This window comes from Oncorhynchus tshawytscha, linkage group LG08 (assembly GCF_018296145.1).
Source record: "Oncorhynchus tshawytscha isolate Ot180627B linkage group LG08, Otsh_v2.0, whole genome shotgun sequence".
Lineage (NCBI taxonomy): Eukaryota > Metazoa > Chordata > Actinopteri > Salmoniformes > Salmonidae > Oncorhynchus > Oncorhynchus tshawytscha.
The window spans coordinates 23965490-23985779 of record NC_056436.1 but is presented as its reverse complement, the minus strand read 5'-3'; the positions used below and the strand labels follow the sequence as shown (position 1 = coordinate 23985779).

The 20290-nt window shown below is 42.7% G+C and overlaps 1 protein-coding gene across 12 annotated transcripts in view; it reads left to right on the top strand.

Annotated features, from left to right (window-relative positions):
- The first annotated feature begins 1346 nt into the window (after positions 1-1346).
- The window catches only part of LOC112256772 (fermitin family homolog 2), an 80379-nt gene continuing 61435 nt past the window's right edge, over positions 1347-20290 (top strand). For 7 of the 12 annotated variants that reach the window (XM_024430259.2, XM_024430267.2, XM_024430260.2 and 4 more), the window contains exons 1-2: positions 2968-2985; positions 3222-3379. In XM_024430259.2, coding sequence (XP_024286027.1) covers positions 2984-2985; positions 3222-3379 — 160 coding nt within the window. In that variant the 5' untranslated portion in view covers positions 2968-2983. Of the gene's footprint in view, positions 1641-2967; positions 2986-3221; positions 3380-20290 lie in introns of those variants that run through there. The other 5 variants (XM_024430269.2, XM_024430268.2, XM_024430264.2 and 2 more) reach the window with 3 other exon arrangements.

Sequence of the window (20290 nt, the reverse complement as noted above, 5' to 3'; positions counted from 1 at the left end):
TTACCCGGCAATTAAAACAGCCTTTATAAGGCAATGGGTCGGCTGCCAGACTCTAACGAGGGGGTCAGAGCAGCAAGAGAGAAAGGTTATACATTGTTTCAATGCAGACCATAGTCTGAGGCCCAAACTCCTTAGCTGGAGCTGGAGAGCTGACACTAGTGAGAGCAGAACACTGGAGGAGAGACAGAAACCCTGATGATTCATGCCTTACCGCCAACCACTTGGAGCAGGAGAGCGTGCTGCTGTAGAGAAGAGCAGATGCAATGGAAAAAAATGGACAGCAGCTCAATCTTTGCCAAACGAGCCATTTGTGTTGCTATGGCTTTGAATGCACATCAACAAAGCCAAACAAATGAGTAGTTTGGCTAAATATATCATTCTCTAGAGTGGTGGAGGCAGTGTGTGGATAGAAAAATCTGTACAATTCCACACATTGATGTGTATTTTATTTAGTTTACAATGACTAATAGCTACTACCCATGCACGCTCAACAGGGTATTCTTTCAAGGCTGAGGTTGTGGATCCATCAAAGAGGTTTGATTATTCTTCACTTCAGTCAGCCATAACTCATGCCTGTTGATCTGTCAAAGTGTATGCCTACAATCCACTCCTGATGTTGGTATTTTAATGATGTACCAGAAATGAAAATACAGGGAGAGAGATTCTCTTGTTATTTTATTTAGCTCAAGAAAAACAATGAACAGAAAGGATGTGTGGGTCTGATAAGAGGGTAGGACACCATTTAAGGAAAACAAGTGCAATGCATGTTATGTTAAAACTTGTGTGTTTCATCAAAAGGAGTGATCAGCAGCTATATCCAAATCAGATGTGTGGCTGCACACTGGACATTTTGTAACATCTTTACCAGTGAGAGCATAATATTGCAAAGTATTTAAGACTAGTGGGCTCAGTCGCTGGATTTGATATACTGTAGATGGGGGGGCTTTAGAAGGTGTGTTCTAAATGAGTAATTGTGTGTAATTCCCTAGGCGGGACCCCATAACGGTCCCCGGATGTACCACCGCAAACGCTATACTATTTCCATAAAAGGCATGCAGCAGCGGTTCTATGCGCTTGTTATCCCCTACCAAACTGTTGGATTTTCCACAATGGGTCAGTTTTGAATGAAAGCATGGAATAAAACACCACATATAAAAGCATAGTTTTAACTTTTCCAATGTATTTCTAAATAAGAGTGCGTGGTTGGGGACATCATTGAAACTCCAAGCCTAGGGGTTAGAAAAGATCTACGAGATTATAAAAAATGACATTGTACGTAATTTCCCGCGTCACACAAGTCCCCTTCCAATGAAAAATAATATAAGTATGGAAGGAGCAGGGGAATGACCGGGCGGGTAATGTTGGGAGAGAGGAACTGCTGAACCGTTTGAAAGGAAACGTCGATTGGAGCTGGAGCAGTGAGTGACGTTATCTGGTGGGAAGAGGGAGGGAGAAGAGAGACGGCTGGACTCCATTAGCTGAAGCCAGGAGGCACTTTGGGATACTTCAATTGGACGCGTTTTTTGGGATATTCTCTTTGAAAAGACCCAGATAGTCTACATTATTTAGAAAATCTGGTTGACTATCGAAACCTCGGAAGTTTAAGTGGCTTTTTGGATTTGGTTGGTGTATTTGAGAAGGTGAGTGGACACAACCGATTTAATTTACGTCCTCAAAACTCAATAAATGTAGTTCTTTTTGCGCACTCTGCCGCTCGGGAATATGAAAACATTTATATTTTTTGTGCGCCAAATGCAGATAAGGCCTGCTATATCTGGTAAATAACGTATGATTCTAACTCTCCTTTACTCGTTCAAACGTATTAGTTTTGTTCATGTATGGACATAAAGTGAGTTACTCTGGCTGACCAGATTGGGTGCTCTCATGAGTTCTTGTATGGGGCTGCTTACGTAATCAACTTCATATTTGTCAGGATGTCTTTACCGTTAGAAAAAGCAGGTGAACACAGAAGGGAGAGTATTTTTTTTAATTGAAGTTCAGTTTGCCATAATTTAGGCCGGTACCCTTTGTTCTTTTTTGGTTATCGATTAATTGCGTCCTTCACATGTCGCCTTAAAGGGGCAATCTGCAGTTGTTACATCAATTGTTTTTGGTATGTACCCATTGATAATGTAATGCCTCGTGACCTTAGTTCAACCGTCGTACCCAATCAGCATCTTAAATATACGTTTGACTGTTTCCAAATATTGAAGTAAAACAATGTAAACACATTGTATAGCCTCAACGTTGTTCAAACTATGTTGATATCATGGATGGTCAGTCCTTGCATCTCTAGTTATGTCTGAATTTGAGTGGTTACATTTCTCCAACCCCATCCCTCCAACCAGTTTTTTTTGTCGAATCTGGGGCGAGAATTTCGCGTTGTTTCAATTGCTGATCGCCGCTTTAGGACTTCATGACTCCAATTACATTGAGCCATTGGATGTCCCTTTAGCCTTGTGAGGCAAATGCCCCGACGCCTGCCCAAATGCTCTGTCTAAACGCAAATATGCCTCGCATGCAATACAGCTTTGGAAACATTTGGAACTTAACTTGTATATCATTTTTCATATACAACAGATACACTTACTGTCACAGTTCAGGAAAGTTACAACCGCCTGTATTTTGACAAACATGCCATCTGACCGCAAATGTGGAATGGTCCAATGGAAATGCGAGCGCAAGGTGAGAGAATGTCATATCTGAGGTAGTGAGTGAAAACAGCCGGGTGCGACTGCTAAATTGCGCACAGTAGGTGTTTAAAAAAATATATATATATTTGTTGCCTAATTGAAAGTTAAGTTACAAAGGTTTCCAAAACAGTATCGGGATTTTAGTTCACATGGAGCCAGCTATCCTCCATACCATCAGCAGAGAACCAAGGACCGGCTGTGAGCCACTTTGGGTTCTGAAGAGCTAATGAAGCCTTTGCTAGAGCCATATCCAAAGCATGCTTCAAATGGCCTGTAAGAAAACATGTCAAATGTGAGTTATGATTCAAGAAACAAACTGTTGAAGTTATGGACAATCACATTTTATCAAAACACTTTGATCGGCTATGGTGGTCTGGGTCCTGTGCTTCCTCAAGTCACTTTCAGTCTGCATATGACAAACTTCACAAATGTATGGCAAGCACAATTTTGATGCATCTTTTTTTACCAGTTGAATGGAAGTATTTTTTTTCTTGGGCAGTTTTTCCTAATTGTTGTGATTTGTGTAAGGATGGCGCTGGACGGTATACGGATGCCCGATGGCTGCTATGCGGACGGAACGTGGGAACTGAAGATGCACGTGACAGACCTCCATAGGGACGTGTCTCTGAGGGTCACCGGTGAGATCCACATCGGTGGGGTCATGCTCAAACTCGTGGAGAAGCTCGGTAAGAGATGTTCAATGGTGTTGCACTCTTTATGTCCAGCTTCTTCTGGAAGAAACGTGCTTATGTCCTTTTTGTTTTAGTCCCCATCTTATTCAAAGTATTGGAATAGAAACATTTGCATATTGATTTATGTCAACGTTTTATTTTGTGTTGATTTGTGCTTCTATTCAGATGACAAATTTCTACTATATTTGTTTTCCTTATGTGGTTGACCAAAGGGGAGGAAGGCCATAGTTGGTCACGAGGCAATGTTCTTTGGCCCCTGTCCCCTCTGACTCCCATCTGCAGCTGGGTTCTGTCTGTCAGTTATCTCATCATATTTGTGAGGCAGTACATGCATTTTCTTTGCAACAACTGTTGTCAACTGACAACTGGAATGAGACTTCATCTAAACACCATTAACAGATAATAGCGCCTCATAGCCGGTGAGCGACGCAAACTAAACATACAGGCTACTCTGTTGGCTTAAGTGGGAATTCAGAATCTATCTAGCCTGTAATGTTTTATGATCTGGATAGAATGTGAGAAGTTCCAGTATATCACATGATTAGCAACATCCAATGGAATTATGCTGCCATTTTACAAGTTTCTGAGCGAGAGATTGAACAGAGTGGGAATGAACTCTGTTTCAGCATGTGGAACACTGGGTTGTTTCATGGTGAAAAACATCATGATGGCAGTGCATTTTGGGACTTGACAGTGTCTTAGGCGTGCGAATACCCAACATTTCTCCATTGCACCATATTTTTTCCCCCCTGGCCTGCACATTTCCCTGTTCCTTCTGTTAAAGCTCAGTATAATTGTGGCCTTTGTTCTCTGTGGTCGTATGTGCTGCATCTAAACCAGGCTCCCATGCAGCACTGCAGCTGCACCGTGTGGGGAAACGTCAGGGAGGCTCAGTTAACTGACTCGGATGTTTTTGACCCCTTCAATCAAAAGAACACATCTTTTGACTCCATTCATTCATTGGAGTCAGTTCTGCCCAGAGTACGCAGGACCCCTACCGGAGAACGAGGAACTGAGGACTTTAGAGTCATGATTTTACAAGCCTCTTGTAAAAAGGTGCTTTAAACCATGTACGTGTGTTGATTGCTAGGCATACAAATAAAATGATTTCTTGAATGCATTTGAAAGAAGGTCTAGTTGTGGCTGAAACCGGACTATATTGTGAACGACAACTCTTGGCGGAATGCATTGCTTGACTGCTGTGAGGGTGATGAGCACAATATCGTTAGCGAACTGCATCACCCCAATTGTTTGAGTTTGTTGAGCAAAGGATGTGTGTATGTTTTTAGTTTTTTACAAAGCTGTGTCCCTCATAATATCCAATAATCTAATCATTACATTCGTTCCTACTCCATGAGATCAATTATCAGTTTTAAATATGTATTTTCCTTCTCTGTGCTGCCGGCAGCATGATCGGTTTTCCTGCGCGCATATATGGCGGACAATTGTTGGTCGGAGCAAGTCTAAGGAGCGGCCGAGCCGGAGGAGCGCGTATTAATCCTGCTGTCACTCAAACAAATCTTGACTCTCGAGTCAGTAAAAAGAGTTGTTCAAAAAGGATGAATCGTTCGCAAACTGCACATCACTAGAAGATGTGGATGTATGGAGCTGTAAGTTCCCCTTGTGAATGCTTCCCTTCTGTTACAGCATGAGTGTGTGTGCTTTTATAGGGGGTTGTCCAGCTTGTTGTAATATTTCAATAATTTACTGCTCTTGTTATTGGTCAATAGTTTGTATTTATGATACTTTTCTGATTCTGCGACTCATGTTGTGCTTGGTCCTGGCTACCTTTGGTTTTGTGAGTTATCGCCAGTGGATTCAAGTGGTGTGTGTGTGTGTGTGTGTGTGTGTGTGTGATGTCCATGGTTTAGAATAATTTGGTTCAGCTGACTGTGACTGTCAGTTGTTCTTGTCACACTGAAACAAACACTGATTATACTAAACATTAGGAACACCTACCTGATATTGAGTTACATCCCCCTCCCACCTTGGATTCAACAAGGTGTTGAAAGAAGTCCACAGGGATTCTGGCCCATGTTGACACCAAAGCTTCCTAAAGTTGTCTGAATGTCCTTTGGGTGGTAGACCATTCTTGATATGTACAGGAGACTGTTACGTGTGGAACAATCCAGCAGCGTAGCTGTTCTTGACACAAACCGGTGTGCCTGGCACCTACTACCATACCCCGTTCAATATACCTGGCACCTACTACCATACCCCGTTCAGTGCGCCTGGCACCTACTACCATACCCCGTTCAATATACCTGGCACCTACTACCATACCCCGTTCAGTGCGCCTGGCACCTACTACCATACCCCGTTCAATATACCTGGCACCTACTACCATACCCCGTTCAGTGCGCCTGGCACCTACTACCATACCCCGTTCAATATACCTGGCACCTACTACCATACCCCGTTCAATATACCTGGCACCTACTACCATACCCCGTTCAATATACCTGGCATCTACTACCATACCCCGTTCAGTGCGCCTGGCACCTACTACCATACCCCGTTCAGTGCGCCTGGCACCTACTACCATACCCCGTTCAGTGCGCCTGGCACCTACTACCATACCCCGTTCAGTGCACCATGTTTTCTTGCCCATTCACCCTCTGAATGGCTCACAGACACAATACATGTCTCAAGGCTTACAAAACCTTTCAACTGTTTCCTCCCCTTCATCTACACTGATTTTGAAGTAGATTTAACAAGTGATCTCAATAAGGGATCACATCTTTCGCCGAGTCTGTCTGTCATAGAAAGAGGTGTCCTTAATGTTTTGTACATGTTTTTCCCAAACTTTACCACACCACCAACATTTTGTCCTCCTTCTCAATATGTCAACGGTATTTTTTAATCTAACCAGGTAAGCTAGTTGAGAAAAAGTTCTCATTTACATCTGCGACCTGGCCAAGATAAAGTAAAGCAGTTTGACACATACCACTACACAGAGTTACACATGGAATAAACAAACACAGTAGAAAAGGTCTATATACAGTGAGTGCAAATGAGGTAAGGCAATAAATAGGCCGTAGTGGCGACGTAATTACAATATACCAATTAAACACTGGAGAGATGAATGTGCAAGTAGAGATACTGGGGTGCAAAGATAAATACAGTATGGGGATGAGGTAGTTGGATGGGCTATTTACAGATGGGCTATGTACAGGTTGAAGGCATGTATCAAACTCCCAGTTATCCAATCGTTTGTAATAAATGTGAAGGAATAGCTTACCAACGTGTGGTGACCTAGATTGTCATTTCAGCACCGCTTTGATTGCTTTGAGACAAGCGCGGGGACTTAAGTTGATTTATCAAGTTAAAAAGTTCCTGTAGCTGCTATGGTTATCCTCAAACAGCCCCCATAGTTGACATGTTGGTGTTTGGGTGCACCTTAGATGGCATGGGAACATTCAAATGGATCTAGTCAGGTTGTTTTCCATTGTAATCATTAACCCAGTCTCCCTGCAGACTTGACACATGGCTACTCTATGTTGACCTTGTTGAAATACTGTACATATGACCAGTAGTGGTAATGAGATGAAGTAGTGATCAAGTATTATCCACATTTAGAGTAAATCAACAACTTACACTGGATACAGTGGGATCATGGGAGCCTCACATGATGAAACTAGTGTGACACTGGTGTATTGTGAGAAAAGGCACCACCTATTTTATGTGTGTGTGCTTTCTCCCAGCTGTTCGTGACCTCTTTTCATGCCTCCCGGTCCACCCACCTCTCACTGGTGACATCGTTGAGTACAGACTGAACTGCATTCAAGTGCTTTGGCCACATGTCGGCATATGGACTCTGATTGGTTGAATGATAGTCGGATGTTTGTCTTGGTGTAGGGAGGTTAATTTAGAGGGCATCCTTTTGACGGTAGTCTGTCAACACACATGCCACGTACCTCTCGCACACAGACACAGGATGTCCTGTCCCAGTCTCTCTCACAAAATCCCTTGTGATTCTGTTCATGTCTAAGGGTGCAGTCCGTGGCATGCGCTGCATTGTCGCACGTACTGAGCTAAGATTCCTCATGGTGGTTTCACAGCTACTGTTTACAGCCCACATTCAAAACACAACCCTTTACCAGCACAGTTCTCTTGTTGTAGGTTGGGGCATACATTATGCATGTTAACGCATGTGTTCTGTCTGCCGTCCGTCAGTCCTCTCCATCCCCTACTATAAGCAGTGACTAACCCCTTTACATCAGAGGCTCAGATGGGGAGCTAGTAACTACAGTACAGCATAATGGATTCAACTGTGAAATGCCAGGAAAGCACTTTGCCATTGATTAGTCTTCATTCCCCCCTGATCTGAGGAGTACGGTGTTTCAGGCTGCATGATTAAAAACCCTCCCCTCTGATCGCCCCCTCACTCACTACTTCACTTGTTTGTGTCTGCTAAAGTTGGACATTATTACTTTGTTCTAACCTGAAGTGCTTCCTTTGAAAGCTTTTCTGTTGGAATCGAAGGGGAAACCAACATCTGACTAAACAACATTAGCTGTGGACTTTATTGGATGAAGATGGAACAATTGTCACACTGTATCAACCATTGTAGGAAGTCTGAAATTCTGAGACTTTGGCTCACTATCAACTTCGGGTTCATCATCAAATATGGTTAAAATGGTCTAACTTGATTTCACACTCAAACATGAGATTTTGTTGCTGCGTTGACAGTTACCATTGCCGTCATCAACTTACTCAATTTCACACAGTAAACCATGATCATTTGCCACCCCCTGAGCAGTTTCCATTGCCGGGCATCACCTCATCTAATCCAAGGGGTTTCAGTAGCCTTTATCATGCTAACAAATCCTAGTGAAGTATTAACGGTGCCTAGATTTTTAAAGTACACCGTACCAGTCAAAAGTTTGGACACCTACTCATTCCAGGGGTTTTCTTTTTCACTATTTTCTACATTGTAGAATAATAAGGAAGACATCAACTATGGAATCACGTAGTAACTAAAAAAGGGGTAAACAAATCCAAGTGTATTTTTCCCTCTGACAGCTTTGCACACCCTTGGCATTCTCTCAACCAGCTTCATGAGGTAGTCACCAGGAATGCATTTTAATTAACAGGTGTGCCTTAAGTTCATTTGTGGAATTTCTTTCCTTAATGCGTTTGATGCAATCAGTTGTGTTGTGACAAGGTAGGGGTGGTATACAGAAGAGAGACCTACTTGATAAAAGACCAAGTCCATATTATGGCAATAACAGAGCAAATAAGCAAAGATAAACGATAGTCCATCATTACTTTAAGACATGAAGGTCAGTCAATATAGAACATTTCAAGAACTCAGTTTCTCAAGTGTAGTCACAAAAACCATCAAACGCTATGATGAAACTGGCTCATGGGGACCATCACAGGAAAGGAAGACCCAGAGTTACCTCTGCTGCAGAGGTTACGTTCATTAGTTACCAGCCTCAGAAATTGTAGCCCAAATAAATGCTTCAGAGTTCAAGTAACACACATCTCAACATAAACTGTTCAGAGGAGACTGAGTGAATCAGGTCTTCATGGTCGATTTAAAAAAATATATATATATTTTTTTATTAATTTTTGTTTCCAACCGCCACATTCTGCAGCGATATGCCATCCCATCTGGTTTTCGCTTAGCGGAACTATCATTTGTTTTTCAACAGGACAATGACCCAAAACGCCTCCAGGCTGTGTAAGGGCTATTTGACCAAGAAAGAGAGTGATGGAGTGCTGCATCAGATGATCTGGGCTCCACAATCACCCAACCTCAACCCAATTGAGATGGTTTGGGATGATTCGGACCGCAAAGCAGCAGTGACAGAAAAGAAGCCAACAATTGCTCAGCATATGTGGGAACTCCTTCAAGACTGTTGGAAAATAATTCCAGGTGAAGCTGGTTGAGAGAATGCCAAGAGTGTGCAAAGCTGTCATGTAAAGGGTGGCTTCATTGAAGAATCCCATATCTTTTTAATTTGTTTAACACTTTTTGGTTACTACATGATTCCATATGTGGTGTTTCATAGTTTTGAAACACCACACATAGTTTTACAATGTAGAAAATAGTAAAAATCAAGAAAAGCCCTTGAATGAGTAGGTGTTCTAAAACTTTTGACCGGTAGTGTACGTTGGTAGTGATTGCCCAGTCCCTTTCATTGCATATGACTTGGTAATAACATGATCATTGTCCAACAAACACTTTGGTTTCTTTGGGTTTTGTTGACGCGAGCACCATGAAGTACTAACTGATGGTTAAAAATGTTGAATTCTTTGACGTGAGTACCAGAAAATACCCATATCACAATTTTTAAAGAGTACCAAGATCTGTCCTGTCCTTTTACACAGGCCTTTACAGTGTCCATGAAGGGACAGGACAGCCACTGGCCTTGTGCTCTTATTGTTAGCCTATATAATGGAGGCCTGCCTGGCTGCCAGCACTCAATGCTAATGCAATCCCTGGAATCCTGATGCGCTAACACGGACGTCATTAAATTGAGCGAGGCACATTTTGTACAGACACACACATACCGGTATGGCCTGCCCCTTCCTGTGAAAGTGGGGATGCAAACACTCTTTGTTCTGTGCAATCTTTTTTCTAAGAATGCATTGTTGTAATGTTGCACCATCCTGGAAGAAGTCCCTGTTTTCTGTATCAGGGCTCCAAGAAAAGGGTTTGTGAGAAAAGCCAAACATCTGACGTTAGGGAGTAGAGGAGCTACTTTGTTAATATACAGTACCTCTACCCTAAGGGAGGGGGAGCGCATGGAGGAAAGTCCAAACTCTTATGTAAAAGGTGTGTTTGAGTAAAGTAATGTTGCCCCTCCAACCTGGGTGGGTGTTGACTCCCAGTGGGAAAGTTCTCAGGGGCTTTGACTCTGAATAGTAGAGCCAATCAGTGTTGTGTTGCCCCTGCTTAGCTTCATCCTGACAGCTGTTTAGAGGGGTAAGGTTTAGAGGGGAGTAAGGTTCAGATGCCCTTAAACGCTGTTGTTTTCCCATCCTAGTGGTTCGGATTCGAGGATAAGCTGATCCTAGATCTGTTGTAAGGGATGGAGAAGTGGTGGTGGGTTGGCTGAGAGGAAGGGGGGGGGGGGGATAGGCTTGGGGAGGGGGTAGAGGGAGGTGGTCTTTGACGTGAAACACAGTGCTAGAATTCCATAAAAGTCTTCTGTGGAGCAGGAAATGATTTCCATGGTTTGGCATATTCTCTGGAAGCTACAATGCCGTCATCCCAATACCTCCTGCTGCATGCTTCAGCTCTTTCCCCCACTCTCTTTCGTTCACTCTGTTTCTTTCACTTTCAACCTACCCCCTTTTTTGGAAAATTTGTTTCGTATGAGGAGCCTGTGCCCTGACAACTTTTCCTATAGCGGTTTTATTAATTGAGAATCCATGTCCCTTGAAATAGTTTTTGGGGTGTATATTTAGAAGCCTTGTGCAGTATTGTTTTAGTAGTTGCCCTCATTTTTGTTTTATAAATAGACACTACCGTTTTTATAGAAATGTACACTACCGTTCAAAAGTTTGGGGTCACTTAGAAATGTCCTTGTTTTTGAAAGAAAGGCAAAAAAAAGTGTCCATTTTGAAGTAACATCAAATTGATCAGAAATACAGTGTAGACATTTAACGTTGCACATGACTATTGTAGCTGGAAACTGCTGATTTTAGTCTTACATTTTTTAAAATAGAATATCTACATTTTATCAGCAACCATCACGCCTGTGTTCCAATGGCATGTTGTGTTAGCTAATCCAATGTTATCATTTTATGTTAGCACAGCTTTAAACTTGTGATGATTTAAAAGAAGCAATAAAACTAGCTTTCTTTTAGACTAGTTGAGTATCTGGAGCATCAGCATTTGGGGGTTCGATTTACAGACTCAAAATGGCCCGAAACAAAGACCAATTGGCGCTAAGCAACTGACATTTAATTTTAAAAAGTGGTGGAAAGGTTTTCCTAGTACTCCAATCAGAACGTCAGGTTTGGTCTGTTGCCGTGGTGGGGTTTTGGGTGGTGTCCCCGCTGACCGGCCTGTCTGTTGGTGGTATTGACCAGAGGATGATTGTCAGTGTTTGACAATGAAGATGGTCAAGGTTTGACAATATATTAGGGGGTTTGTGAGGAAACGGATGCGGTTTAACGCAGGATGTGTGACTTCCTGTGAAATGTTGTTCTTAACATCCCCTCAACTCTGCTCTCCTTGTTTAGGGGCTTTCTAAATGGATACTTCCCAGAATTTTCTCTGGTTTGGAATGAGGGTCTTTACTACATACAAAGAGAATCTCCCTTCTGTAGAATCAGGAAGTATTGCAAATCCCTCTCTGTTTCCTATAAATGCTTTGTCATTGCACTTATCATGTTGCCATGACTCTCAAATGAGGTAACACGTAGAGATTTGAGTTGTGACTGTGAAGCAGTCTTGTCCATTGGTCAGAACCCTCCACAACCATAGCTCCCTGCAGAGAGGGGGCCTCACCGGACCAGGCGATTAGCCCCACTCTGCTTTGCTCTATCTTACAGGAAGTAGTTAAGCTAAGTAGCAGCCCTGCCCTACCCAGAGCTTCCTGTTACGTATGCAGATCCTGCTGGGTTTTACCCCCCCCCCGATCACAGCACTCCACTACAAATTGTGATTACTATCCTAAATTGAGCGTACATTGCAATGCGGTTCCAAAATGTCCTAAGATGTCTAATATCTAGTACTTGCAGTTCTATTCTCTCCCTCCCTCGTTAACTAATTGTCCTGTTTTTGGACCCTTCTGTGTCCTTGCTTTTTATTTTTTAATTAATAATGTTTGGCATCTCAAACATGCAGCAGAAAGGCCTTTCCTGGCTCCACCTCCTAGTGCTGCCTGGTAGTGATAGGGGAAAAAATCACTACAGTTACATTTTGGGATATTCTTTTTGATATTTCGGTCTGACAATATCGCAATATTGTTTTAGCGCTAGTTGGATGTACCTGCATTAAAAGCCCTTCATAGCTTGTTTTCAGCACTTTTATTTCCCTGATTGATCAACAGTCTCATGGGTCTCTCCTGTCCCTCTGCAGCGGACATGTTTAGCAATATGTTTGAATGATCAAATTGCAATGAAAGCACGGTATCGAAGCGCAACACATATCGTATGGGCACCTAAGTATATCTTGAGGTCCCTGGCAATTCCCAACGCCGCTGCCTGGCTCTCATCACACCCAGGCAAGGAACTGTCGGCATTCTATGTGGTCGGAGGAACACCAAGCACCCGCTGGTCAATGAACTAAATCAATATGGCTTTTATCATTTTGGTCCCTAAGCTGCGTTACATTCCAAAACCCTGTCACCTTTAACTCTATCCTCATTTACTCCCTTCTATACATTGGACAACTGTTCTATTGCTTTCACCTCCTGTCTGACCTGGGAGTGAGTGAGTGAGGGTAGAAGAGGGAACAACTTTGGGATGATATGCAGCCCTGGTCTGTTTTCCCTCCCTTTCATAGATGGCTTCTAAACTCTAACCTCTCTCTGGTCCCCAGTGTAGGTTAGTCACTCACTAAGAGCTGTAAGCCTATTCACTGCCCCTATTATTTGGGTGAGGTGTAGTATGGCGCAATCACTGGATATAATAGTCTGTTTACCTGGGTAGCCAAACTAGCCATCCCACTCGGCTGTTCCCTTCTGTCAGAGAAACAGCAACTCCAGGATACCTAGGGCCTATTGGAAATAGCTAGGCCTATATTTATTATTTTTTGAGGTTTCACTGATACTTTTGCATAGGTGGGTGAGCACAGCAAGTTTTTAAATCATTTTTTTTCCCCCTTTCTGATAAATCATAGTGGTAGTATAATGGGGGGGGGACGACGACAATACATTAGGATGATGGGTTGTCAGTGAGTGTGGCAGATCTCTCCCATATCCATCTTTGGTGCCTTGGGGATTGGATGGCCTCTCTCTGTGCTCCATTGATCCTGGAGACTGGCTATAACGTGATTACAGGACTGGGCCCTGACTCTGGACACAGCTGGGTAATTGTGTAAAGCTGCGTCAGGGTGGAGCACACCCATTGTTTTGCTTTGTTTGGATTATGACATAAATGGATACAAACGATCAGTCTCCGAGGAGGACTGGGCGATCCTCTCGTTTGTTATCCAATAACCCCCACGGCAGAGCTCTCTGTCTCCCCTCTCCTCTCTCTCTGAAACAGGCCTGACTCTGAATCCTGGCAGTGATGGTCCGTAGGTAAGGCCATTCCACTCCCCTTATGAACCTCTAGGGCTTTAGAAGTTGGACACACCACTCTCCTTTTGTCCTCTCTCGCTCTAGCTCTGAGCGTATCCTCCTGGGCTGTAAGGTATCAGGTAGCTCATGGGTCTTCTACACTGATTCTCCCAGACCATAACAAAGTGCATCTTTGGGGAAAGCCTGAGCGAGCCTGCTTGGAAAATCCTCCTGGATACTCCCGGCTACATTTCTAATCCACGAGCTGCAGCCGGGCTGAAGGCTGAGCTCAAGGGCTGGGCTCATGGGCTCTCTGCTTGCAGCTAGTAGCATCAGGAGCCTGCTCAACCATGTACAGTAGCCAGGGACTTGTGTGTGTGATTCTGTTGAACAGGGTCTTATATCAGACCTGTCCCAGAGGAGGGTTAGTGTGTCAGACAATAAGATCACCAGGATAAATATCTAGCTTATGGCCTCTTTCTTCTGGATGCACATGACTTCTACAAGATAGATTATATATATATATTATTATTATATCCCTCTGTTTCTTTCCTGAAGAAAAGTGTGTATGTGTGTCAGTTCATAGCCATTGACTGCGCTACACTGTACTGTGTTGTGTATCTCATGTCTGTAGCCAAAAGGAGGCTAGAAGGTCCCTGTGTTATTTTGTGTAACATACATGCAACCACACTGCAAGCTGATCCAACTTTGATGTAATGTCCTTAAAACAAGTCAAAATGAGGCTCAGTAGTGTGTGTGGCCTCCACGTGCCTGTCTGACCTCCCTACAACGCCTGGGCATGCTCCTGATGAGGCGGCGGATGGTCACCTGAGGGATCTCCTCCCAGACCTGGACTAAAGCATGCGCCAACTCCTGGACAGTCTGTGGTGCAGTCTGTGGCGTTGGTGGATGGAGCGAGACCTTATGTCCCAGATGTGTCAATTGGATTCAGGTCTGGGGAACGGGCGGGCCAGTCCATACCATCAATGCCTTCCTCTTGCAGGAACTGCTGACACACTCCAGCCACATTAGGAGGAACCCAGGGCCAACCGCACCAGCATATGGTCTCACAAGGGGTCTGAGGATCTCATCTCGGTACCTAATGGCAGTGCTCTGGCGAGCACATGGAGGGCTGTGTGGCCCCCCAAAGAAATGCCACCCCACACCATGACTGACCCACCGCTAAACCGGTCATGCTGAAGGATGTTGCAGGCAGCAGAACTTTCTCCACGGCGTCTCCAGACTGTCACGTCTGTCACATGTGCTCAGTGTGAACCTGCTTTCATCTGTGAAGAGCACCGGGCGCCAGTGGCGAATTTGCTAATCTTGGTGTTCTCTGGCAAATGCCAAACGTCCTGCACGGTGTTGGGCTGTAAGCACAACCCCCACCTGTGGACGTCAGACCCTCATACCACCCTCATGGAGTCTGTTTCTGACCGTTTGAGCAGACACATGCACATTTGTGGCCTGCTGGAGGTCATTTTGCAGGGCTCTTTCAGTGCTCCTCCTGCTCCTCCTTGCTCTGGGCACTACGCTGACAGACACAGCAAACCTTCTTGCCACATCTCGCATTGATGTGCCATCCAGGATGAGCTGCAGAACCACTCCTTTATTTGGGGGTGTCTTGCTAATTGCCTATAATTTCCACCTGTTGTCTATTCCATTGGGACAACCGCATGTGACATTTATTGTCAATCAGTGTTGCTTCCTAAGTGGACAGTTTGAAATCACAGAAGTGTGATTGACTTGGAGTTACATTGTGTTGTATAAATGTTCCCTTTATTTTTTTGAGCAGTGTAGATTTACCCTATACCCTGCTACATCTTAGACTGTATGCAATGTTGTGTGGTGACAAATGTGAAGTGTTGCTCAGTTTTATCAGAACTCTTCAGTCACTATATACAGATCTCTCCTAGTTTTTTTTTACCAAAACAAGTTTGTCTGCTTGCCGGGCTCCAACCTTTTCACAAAAGCCTTTTCTGACAGACTTGCACCATATCTCTGAATACATTATTCTGCATGCCCAGGCTATTGAACACAATGTATCACAGTATCATCTCGCACCGTGACACCATGTCGTGACATTTTATCTACATGCCACATGAACGTTGTCACCATCTCCAGTATTAGTTGGGTGATATGGACACATCCATATCATGATAAATTGACTGACTGAATTATAATGATACATTGAACAATAAGTTCATAACCTCAATGTGCAAAGGGGATTAATATTTTCCTGAAAAATCTACCAAGTTTGAATTTCAGGAATAATTCCTATTTAGCCTAAGAATCCTGTGAAAGACTGCACAAATCAGATGGTCATTTAAAACCAAGATATGGTCACTATGCCAGGATTCTCCCCAAATAAGAGGTGCTGTGTCACCTTTACATAGTGTCGCTGACAAGATATCAGAACCAATGAAACCGATATAAGCAACTTGGAAAATACCCTAGGCTTTAGGACCGGAGAAGATAGCATTTTTCCCTCACGTCTCTCTGAGTTGTTACGACTTCATGTCTGTGACCGAGATGCTTGTGTAGTGAATTGTGCATAGGCCAATCACATTCGTGACTGTCTGAAGATTCCCAATGACTTCATAGAGGCACACATCATTTTATAGACTATACTGTAGGGGTTTCCTGAAGGGTTTAACTGCATTCAGTGATTTGGGGGGGGGCTACAGGTACATATCGGGATATTATATATCGTTTTGACTCTCAATATTATTTTTGTGCTAGTTGGCTGTGCCTGCATCAAAACTCCCAGTTTTTTTCCTTCATAGCTTGTTCTCCATCTTATTTTTTTAAATATGGAGCCAATTTGTTTTCAACACCTTTTTATTTCCATAACTAGGGCTGTGTGGTGACCGTATTACCGCCACATCGGCGGTCACAAGTCATGACGACAGTCAAATTCCACGTGATGGTTTAGTCACAGTAATTTGGCTTTTTCCAAGCTCTGACACTGTTGGTTATTAGTAACCTACCAAAATTGCTAACTGCCTGGTACTCAGCACTCTTGTCCCACTAATCACTCTGACATCCATGTCAATGTAATGAAAAATCAAGTCAAACACCATGAGAGCTCATGTTGCGCAACATTTCTATTGGCGACGCAGTTGCGTGAGAAAACAGTGATGAACCCTTAAAAAGAGGATCCCATCAGCTTTCTATAGGCTAGGACTACTATATTTCTCAACTTTCCTAATATTAAGCACATTGTGTCTCTATACAACAGGAGTACAGCCTACCTGGCTGGCATGAAAATGAACCCCGTGAAAAGCGACCTCCATTCGCTATTTAAGTACATAGATGTTTTGAGACACGTGCAGGATAATGGTCCATTCTACATAAATAAAAACATCTCACATTATTTAGTATATGTAAAACCATTGTTAAATCAAGAATAGTGTGATGGGCTAATATTGTCACCCATCACTTGTGAATATGTGAATGATGCCCAGTGTGAGGCAAACACAGCATACCTTTTTTTTTTTTTCAAATCATAGTCACACGCCACATGTAGCCTAGCCCATAGGTCTATGTTTTGATGAGGTTTGTATCACAACTAAAGTGGCCAAATAACTTCTCAAAATGAAGCACATTAGGCTCTACACCCGTTGTAAAGCAGATTATCTGGCATACATAAGCAGCGTGTGAATTTGAAGTTTGTGGAAGATCATTTTCACCATAAAAATGCACCTTTTATAATAAAAGCATTACAACAGTAATCACATTTACTGCCACTTGATAATGGAACATGTGTGCATTACTGAGCTTATAATGTAAAGAAATGGCCTAATTGTTTAGCTTAAAATGTTGCTAAACTTTCATCTGTTGCATCAGGCTCATTGCTTAGAACTGTTTATTTTATCCCAAACTTAATACATCGCATCCCACAACTGTCCCAGACTATGTTTTGGAATATTTATTTCTTGCACAGGATGGGTCAACTTTTGTACTATGGGTGATAGTAGATTGATATAGGCTAGTGCTTTTGCTGTTTTTTAGGCCTACTCATCTTGTTGGCTGATGAAGAAAAGTACATGTGGATAGTTCCAATATCTTCAATATGCTCCTCGGAATTGGATAAGCACGCGCATAGTCTTCACTTGTAGCCTGTCAGAAGGACCCGATCACGTGAGCAGCCAGGAGAAGGGAATTATAATTATTATATTCAGCCCATGGGCACAGCGGTCACTGGGTGCAAAAGGCGTGGATTTTTTTTTTAGGGGGCATTATGGCGACACAAAAGGGATGAATTTCCCAGTTGCAAGACATTTATCAAGTGCTTGTCAAATTGTGAATGAGACAAGTGTGTACAGCCTGTGCAAAAAGCAAAGCAGATCTCATACCTGTCATGTGACTTTTTTTCAAATCATCATTAGTCACATCATGCAGCCTTAGAATGTATTATAAAATCTAAACTTATAGCCCAACATTTGTATCACAACTAAAGTTACATTAATATCTCTAAATGACGAATATAGGAGTACCTGTTTCTTTATTAATGCTCAACACAATAGCCGCATGTGCTCACTTAAATCGTTTTGGAGAACATGGCTGAATACAATAGAAAGGACATGTTCAATTGTGTTCTTCATACTATAAAATAATGCCACGGAATTAACAGCAAATATTGTCTGCTAAATGGCATATCTTGATCAGGACCTAACATAAGGACAACTCCGAGTATGCTATTCTGTTCTTTTGAAATAGACTAAATTTGTCTTCATGTTTCTTTAGACCTGTCTAAAATAAATCATGGACATATTGTGATGGTTTAGGCTATATTACATGGATTTATTAGACTTTTTTTTAAATGTAGATGTTCTAAAGGTCTGTATCAGTGGCTTGTAGGCCATGTCTGGAAGCCAGGAGATGCTAAATGATATGTTAATTAACGATCAATTACAGTGAGACCGGCAGGTAGTTGCTTGACATTCACTGGTCGCCACAGCCCTATCCATGACTGAAACATTTTCTCATGGCTCTCTTGTTCTTCTCCAATTGACATAAAATGAGAAATATGTTTGGAAGATCTAATTGCAATAAAATTACAGTATCGAATTGCTGGTGTCTGTTAGAGCAAATAGTGGTTAGAGCGTTGGACTAGTAACCGAAAGGTTACAAAATCAAATCCCTGAGCTGACAAGGTAAAAATCTGTTCTGCTCCTGAACAAGGCAGTTAACCCACTGTTCTCAGGCCGTCATTTGAAAATAATAATTTGTTCTTAACTGACTTGCCTAGTGAATTAAAGGTAAAAAAAAATATATATATATTACACACACAGTACAAGTCAAAAGTTTGGAAGGAATTGAAGACTCCGAGTTACCTCTGCTGCAGAGGATAAGTTCATTAGAGTTTCCTCTGCTGCAGAGGATAAGTTCATTAGTTACCAGCCTCAGAAATTGCAGTCTGAATAAATGCTTCAGAGTTCAAGTAACGGAGACATCTCAATATCAACTGTTCAGAGGAGACTGTGTGAATCAGGCCTTCATGATCGAATTGCTGCAATGAAACTACTAAAGTACACCAATAATAAGAGACTTGCTTGGGCCAAGAAACATGAGCAATGGACATTAGACCAGTGGAAATGTGTCCTTTGGTCTGACGAGTCCAAATCTGCGTCTTTTGTGAGATGCGGAGTGGGTGAATGGATGATCTCCTCATGTGTATTTCCCACCGTGCAGCATTGAGGTGTTATGGTGTGGGGTGCTTTGCTGGTGACACTGTAAATGACTTATTTAGAATTCAAGGCACACTTAACCAGCATGGTACCACAGCATTCTGCAGCGATACGCCATCCCATCTGGTTTGTGCTTAGTGGGACTGTCACTTGTTTTTCAACTGGACAATGACCCAACACACCTCCAGGCTGTGTAAGGGCTATTTGACCAAAAAGGAGAGTGATGGAGTGCCTCATCAGATGACCCGCCCTCCACAATCCCCCGACCTCAACCAAATTGAGATGGTTTGGGATGAGTCGGACCACAGAGTGAAGGAAAAGCAGCCAAGAAGTGCTCAGCATATGTGGGAACTCCTTCAATACTGTTGGATAAACATTCCAGGTGACGCTGGTTGAGAGAATGCCAAGAGTGTGCAAAGCGGTCATCAAGGCAAAGGGCGGCTATTTGAAGAATCTCATATATATATATATATATATATTTATATATTTATTTATTGGTTAAACACTTTTTGGTTACTACATGATTCCATATCTGTTATTTCATAGTTTGATGTCTACTATTATTCTACAATGTTGACAATACAGGAAAATCCTTAAATGAGTAAGTGTTCTAAAACTTTTCACCAGTAGTGTATGTAAATAAGGTACTTCTGCTTTTTATTTTTTTACTGTATTTGCAAAAAATGTCTAACCCTGTTTTCACTTATGGGGTGTTGTGTAGATTGAGGGAAACAATTGATTTAATACATTTTAGAAAAAGGCTGTCACGTAACAAAATGTGCACTTAGTGAGGGTGTCTGTACTTCCCGAATGTGCTGTAAGTAGTCTGTTTGGTCTGTGTTGATCATTTTCGGTTTATTGTCCCAGCTCTAGTCAGTATTTCTAATAGGAGTTGGTCAGCTGGAGGCTGAGGGGAGGACAGCCATGTGTGATAACACACTGCTCTCCTCGCACCGCAGCCTCTGAGAAGGCAGTCGCCAGGGAAATGCACGCCGTGCAACGTGACCAACCTCAAGTAGGTTGTA